The 6,800-nt window shown below is 65.8% G+C and overlaps 1 protein-coding gene across 1 annotated transcript; it reads left to right on the top strand.

Moving 5' to 3' along the window:
• The first annotated feature begins 858 nt into the window (after window positions 1–858).
• TMEM240 (transmembrane protein 240) lies at window positions 859–6,784 on the top strand. Its single transcript, XM_033114054.1, has 4 exons — window positions 859–1,137; window positions 1,404–1,510; window positions 5,677–5,885; window positions 6,057–6,784. The coding sequence occupies exons 1-4, from the start codon at window positions 1,081–1,083 to the stop codon at window positions 6,203–6,205; spliced, it is 522 nt and encodes a 173-aa protein (XP_032969945.1). The 5' UTR covers window positions 859–1,080; the 3' UTR covers window positions 6,206–6,784.
• Window positions 6,785–6,800: the final 16 nt, after the last annotated feature.

The following is a 6,800-nucleotide window of genomic DNA, read 5'->3' as shown; positions in this document are numbered from 1 at the left end:
TGCTTTGTCCTGAGTTCCTGCTGTCCCTACAACGTCGCCTTCCCTCAGCCAGTCGCCTTCCCTCAGCCGGAGGCAGAGCTGGGTACTGGACACGCCTCCCTCAGGAGCGGCTGCAGCCCAGCCCCGTCCTCACAGGGCCGCCTGTGAGAGGCAGGGGGCAGGGGCTCGGCCTAGCTCCCCAGCTCACTGCAGGCTCTCTGCCACTGGGGTTGCTGGCAGGAGGGCGCCTGACCCCTTCCGGTTTCTGCAGCTGTGGAAAACCTCAGGTCATTTGTGGAGAAGTGGGGGGCTCCTGTGCCGGCAGTGTGGGCCACTTGGGGGTTGTCCTGTGCCATGCTGTCCCCAGGCTCTCAGCATCACGGGGCAGCCAGAGCAGGCCCACGGACACTGGGGCTAAAGCTGGCCCTGCCCCCACTGTGGGCATCCTTTGGCTTTTGCTCGGCTCTGTCCTCAGGCCATGGCTTTAGAATGACGTCCCTGGCAGCTCCCCAGCGACCCTGCAGGCCCCTCCGCTAAAGGCAATTGCTGGAGGAGGCCGGGTCCTGACCAGCCAGCCCAAAACCCCTCACCCGTGACCCCAGAGACCCAGGAGGAGGGACCTTCGGTTGAGAAGTGGGGAGAAGGGGAGGAGGAGTAACCCCGGGGCCCTCACCAGGATGTCGGGTCGGGACGTGGCCGGGACTCCAGGGCCACAGGGCCGGCGTCCCAGGCCGGTACTGACCAGATGTCCCAGGGAGGGGTCGGGCCAGCGTCCGGAGGCGGGGCGGCCGTGTGGTCCCTCCCGGAGGCGGGCGCGCAGGGAGGGAGGGGGCCGGAGCGCGCGCAGGGAGGGAGGAAGGGAGTGAGGCAGGGCCGAGGGCGGAGCGGAGCGCTACGAGTGCGGTGGCCCGGCGGCCGAACGACCCCGGAGCGCTCGCGTCCCTTGCCCCGCGCCCCGGATCCACGCCTCCTCCTCGACCCGCGGCGGTGGGTGCGCGGCGCGCTGACCTCTGCGGAGGCGCCGGGGGCTCAGCATCGGGCCGGGGCCGGGGGGGCGCCGGGGCCGGGGGGCGGCGCTCCGGCCCGGCCCGGCCCCGCCCGATGTCCGTGAGCGCGAACACCATGATCTTCATGATTCTGGGGGCGTCGATCGTGATGGTGAGCGGAGGGGCTTCCCGCGCGCCCGCTCCCCCAACCCGCGCCCGCCTCCCGCGCCCGCGCGCCGCTGCCGCCTCCCCCCTCCCGCGCCTTGTTTACCGGCCCGCGCGGCCTGCGCTCCCCCGGCCCGGCCTGCGCTCCCCATCCCGGGCTGCCTTGCGCGCCCCCAACCTCCGGCCCGCGCTCCCCCATCCCCAGCGCCCGGCCCCCACCTGGGCGCCCGGACGGCCTGCTCCTTGGCTCTGACTGGTCATGGGCGCTTCCAGGCCATCGCGTGCTTGATGGACATGAACGCGCTGCTGGACCGATTTCACAACTACATCCTCCCGCACCTGCGGGGCGAGGACCGCGTCTGCCACTGCAACTGTGGCCGGTGAGTCTGAGCCCGGCGGGGCACACGCGTGATCACATATGTGCTGGTGGCAGGGCTCACTGGGCTGCGGGAGCCCCAGGCAGGCGGGTGCAGGGCCGCGCTAGGCCCAGAGGGGCTGCTTTGGCCGGCCAGGCCCGGTGGGGGGAGGACTGTGCAGCCGCCTGCGGGCACCTGGGGCTTTGCCAGTCGGGTTCCGGAGTGGGGAGCACGCCAGAGTCTGTTAGGACCCCCTCCCAACATGCCTTTAGAGAAAGGGTGATGGGCAGATGGGGCCCAGGCCTCCTGGTCCAGGGGCTGGAAGCCAGGGGAGCAGCCACTGAGCCCCGCGTCTTGGGAGGGAGCCTGCGCGGGGCTGAGCCCACAGAGCACACCAGCCTCTGCCCTGAACTGTGGCCGTGAACTTTTCCGGGAGCCAGGTAGGGGAAGTGCAGATGGTGACGGTGGGCAGGGCCCAACCCTTCACTGTTCAGAGGAGGAACTGAGGCAAGGGGTGGAGCTTGCTCAAGGTCACTCCGAGCTCACTCGGGTTGAGCCCAGGCCCCTAAGCCCACTTTGGGACCCCCATTGTGTGCACATGTAATGATGGAGTCTTTCTGGCCATGCATGTTTGTACGTCCATGTACGAAATAAACATCTCATGAGACGCGAATGTGTGTGCCGTCTGCATATACGTGTGTGTACACAGCGCATGTTCGCACACCCTCACCCCCACCGGACACCCTCGTGCTGGGATCAGTGAGGAAGAGGGCAGAGACTTGCCCAAGGTCACACGCCTAGTGCAGGATGGGTCACAGCCCCCAAAGCCTGTGCTCTTCACCCCTGCCCTGCACTCCTGTTCCAGGGGCCAGTGCACAGGGGGCGGGGTGGCAGGGCAGCCCCGTGCTTCCCAGCATGCTCTGTGCCTGTGGGTGCAGACCCCTCGCTGTGTGGAAGCAGGATGGAGCCTCGGGGAAGGTAGCAGAGGCTGTGCACAGCCCCCGCCCATGCTGGCTGAGGACCATCGAGTTTTGTGGGTGGCCACGCTTTCCCAGGGACCCTTGTGTTCTACCCAGGGCACATGCCCAACACTCAGGAAAGGCACCGGGTCAGCCCACTGCCTCCTGGGGCGGCCGTGACTGAGTGGGTGTAGGCTGGGGTGACCTGGGGATCCTCCTGGGGCTGGCGTTTATGCAAGCCCGGGCCGGGAACTTGAGTGACACACCCGACATGTGGGGGCTGATGTGTTGTGACCAGCATGTATGTGCCTGTGACCTCCTGGGGACAGACGGGATATGTTCACAGACTGTTTGCTCCTGGTGTGTGTGTGCCACATGCAGTGTCCAGAGCACATGTGGCCACGTGTAAACAGGTGACTGCGGAGTACGAGCTGAGAGGGGCCTGTGCACACAGGTTAGCGTGTCTGGACGCAGAGAACATGGAGACCCATGCCTGCTATAGACCATGTCTCTGTGTGTATGTGTCCACATGCGTGTGCTTTGTACACGTCATGACATACAAGATATGTAAAGCAGTGTGCAAAATGTTCTTGTATATTGACAACATACATGTGCATGCACAGCCCATGTGTATTACCGTACACGGCAATGAGCGTGCACCACGTGCGTTAGCAGGTCTGTCTGCAGAGTACTTTTGCACATGGGGCACCATGTACAAACCGTGTGCCCGCATTGCCTCACTGTGTGCAGAGTAAGCATGCACACACGGGTGTGCCTGCTCTGTGCCCGCATGGAGAATTATACAGAGAACATGGACGTAAATACATGCCCTGAAGTGTGCGTGCCACAGGCCGTGTGCACAACCCACGCGTGACCGTGGTGCCTGCAGAGCAGTTGGCTATGTGCAGAGCCGCGTGCATGTGCCTACATGTGGTACACACCATGCTCAGGCCTGGGCAAGCATGACATGCACACGTGTGGAGCTCACGGGCCCAAGTCCCTGGTATACACGCCATGTCTGTGCATGTGGCCAGCGTGTATACATGACATGCGTCAGACCTCAGGTAGACACATGCGGCATGCGTGGTCCAGGCAGGACACGTATGACACACCACAGAGACACGTGTGCACATGGCCTGAGCCCTGAGCCCCGCCCCCACTTGGAGCCCCTGCCTTGGAGGAAGGAGGGCAAGGGGCAGGCGAGGAGCTGCAGATGCCAGGCCAGCAGTGGGGGCACAGGCTGTCACCTCCAAGCCCTAGAGGTCCTGAGCCACCTGGTGTGGTTGGGGCCCTGACCGGAGCAGTGGTCCTGAGGAGCACCCTGTCACGGGCCCCAGGCCCAGGAGGCTGGGGAGAGCAGGAGATGACAGTGATGCTGTGTCCGGCATGCCCTTGGTTGCAGGTCCTGCTGAGGGGACATGAAGACCATCCTCCCCTGGGGGTCCGGCAGCTGCCACACATTCTAGGTGGTGATCAATAGTTTTCCGTCAATTATTTGTGATTCCTAATGGCTATTGACAAACTGATCAGATAAGTGACGGCTGCCGGGCATCAGGCAGTCCTTTCTGGCTGACCCAGGGCCAGTGGCCCCTGCTCCGTGGGGCTGTGGTGGCCGAGGCCCCAGCCAGTGGGACTGGTCAGCTCGGACATGTGGAGCAGGATGGCCTCCAGGGAACCCCGGGAGGAGGAGTGGGTGTGAGGAGAGGCCTGCCTGCTGCTGTCCCCACGGGGCTGGGTTTGGGGCTCCAGGACTCCCCTGACCCCACTGGAAGGAAGTCACCGTGTGGCCCTTGCTGGTGCAGGGACATCTGTGAGGGAGGGGCAGCAGGGGCCAACGCGGAGAACTGGTAGGGTTTCCATTTCTGGGAAGATGTCTGGAGCGGAGGAGTGGAGGGAGGGTGCACAGTGTGGGGGACGAGGACCCATCCCCACTGAAGCCCAGGTGGGGGTGTCAGCATCTAACTGAGGGAAGCTGGGAAGAAGCAGGTTTGGGGAGGGAGGAGCTATTTTTAGGTGTGAGTTTGAGGTGTCTAGATCCCACGTGGAGATGCCAGGCAGGCAGCTGGAGCTCAGAGTAGAGCAGGCGTGGGGAGCGGGGAGGCAGGGACTTCAGGGGGTGGGGATGGAGAGTTGCAGAAGCCAGCAAAGGGGGTCGGGAAGGAGGGGGAACCAGGAGAGGTGGCCCCCTGGGCAGGAGGACCCCCGGGTGTCCCCTGCACTACTGGAACCAGTGAGGTAAACGGGGGCTAAGGGCGCATGGAACCCTCTGAGCCTTGGGCTCCCAGGCTCTCGTCAGCGGGTTGGGGGGGTAGGGGGAGGGGAGGTGAAAGCCCAGTCTATTATCCTGAATGTGTCTCCTGGGCGGAGCCACATCACCTGGTATCAAGACCCCAGAGGGCTTCCCCAGGATGCAGGCAGGCCTGAGGCTGGAGGGAGCCTTGTGGAGAGGGCTCAGTGTGGCTCTCAGAGGCAAGCGAGGGCCTGGAGGGTTCAGCGGCCTGAGTCTGGCCAGTCCAGAGAAGGGAGGCTGAGAGGAATGACAAAGGCCTTGGTGGGTGCTAGGATGCATGGGAGGGGCCAGGGCCCAGGGGGGCCGGACAGCAGGAGCATTGTCCATCCGGGAGCAGCAGAGCAGCCAGCGGACATGCTGACCCATGCAGAGTATGGGCCAAAGGGTGCTCCCAGGAGAGGGGGTGAGAGGATGGGGTACCAGACAGAATCGGGGACAGGAGCAAGAGGCCCCGCCCGGAGGAGGCTGACAGCACCTGGCCTGGCATTGAGGGAAAGCTGAGGAAAAGGTGTAGCGACTGTCGGGTGGGAGGGAGGGGCCAGAGGGGCTGTCCCAGAGGAGCCGCATCAGCCCCGTGTCCAGCAAGTGGGCTGTGACCCCGCCACCAGATAGGGACACCCTGCCCTGGGCCCTCACCCTGGAAGTAGTCCACCTGCACTGTTCCCATGACCCAGCCAGGGTGGGTCGCCGCTGCGCCCCAGGCCCGCCAGAGGCGGGACGGGTGTTGCGTGCGCAGACGCAGGCCTGGCCGGCTCCCAGACTTCACGCTGACCGCTGGCCTCGCACACTCCCACTCTGGGCAGCCTCTGCCTGGGGGCCAGGCCCCTGGGTGAGTCCGCTGGCCCCTCCGGACCTCAGTTCTCATAAGGGCTGCTTCAGAGACCCCAGCAGGGATCCCGCTCGCCCACGGGAGAGGTGCCAGTCCGCCCTGCCGCCCGCAGGCACCACATCCACTACGTGATCCCGTACGACGGGGACCAGTCGGTGGTGGACGCCTCCGAGAACTACTTTGTGACAGACAACGTCACCAAGCAGGAGATCGACCTCATGCTCGGGCTGCTGCTCGGCTTCTGCATCAGCTGGTTCCTGGTGTGGATGGACGGCGTCCTGCACTGCGCCGTGCGCGCCTGGAGGGCGGGCCGGCGCTACGGTGAGTGCGGCCACCCACCCAGTCCCCGCCCCAGCCCCACCCCCACAGACCACGCCCCCAACGCCAGTCCCAACCACGCTCCGACACCGACCACGCCCCAGCCTCGACCACACCCACCACCACCAGCCCCCTCCCCTTCCTGACCTAGTCCCCCGACTGCGCCCCCCGCAGACGGCTCGTGGACCTGGCTGCCCAAGCTGTGCAGCCTGCGGGAGCTCGGCCGGCGGCCGCACAGGCCCTTCGAGGAGGCGGCCGGGAACATGGTGCACGTGAAGCAGAAACTCTACCACAACGGGCACCCGAGCCCGCGGCACCTTTGATTCGGGCGCAGGACTCGCGGGGCCGCCGGCCACCGCACCCACGTACACGGGACTGGACTGCCGCCCCGGGCCAGGGCGCCCCGGCCGCCGGGCGTGTCCAGCGGAAGGTGCTGTCTCCTCTTCTTTTTATAAAGGGGTCGAGGGTGGGGCCGGTCTGGGGGCAGGACCCAGGTCTCCAGAACTGGGCGGGGCGCGGGGGCGCGGGGCAGCGGGGGCTCCGGCGTCCTGCAGTCCTGCCAGCGCCTAGCTTGGGACCACGTCTGAAACTCAAAACCGGATGTTTCCTGTGCGCCCGTGTCCTTCTCTCCGTTCTGGGGGAGGGGAGAGAGGCCGGGAGGTCTGGGCAGGGAAGGGGGCCGGACCAGGCCGCGCCCACGTCTGCACACGGGAGCATGTGCATGGGGCTTCTGGGTCCGCGGGCTGCAGTGGGGGGCCGGAGGGCAGGGGTCTAGGGGGGGCCCCGGCCCAGCAATAAGGCCCCTGAGCCCTGCTGTGGCAAGAGTGGCCACCCTGCCCAGGGCATCCCGGTCGGCACCTCACTGTGACCCCCACCCCTGCTGGTCAGTAAATTCTACAGAAAGCTCCAGCCTCTGCC

The sequence above is a fragment of the Rhinolophus ferrumequinum genome, chromosome 9 (assembly GCF_004115265.2).
Source record: "Rhinolophus ferrumequinum isolate MPI-CBG mRhiFer1 chromosome 9, mRhiFer1_v1.p, whole genome shotgun sequence".
NCBI lineage: Eukaryota > Metazoa > Chordata > Mammalia > Chiroptera > Rhinolophidae > Rhinolophus > Rhinolophus ferrumequinum.
This window is presented reverse-complemented; position numbering and strand designations above follow the sequence as displayed.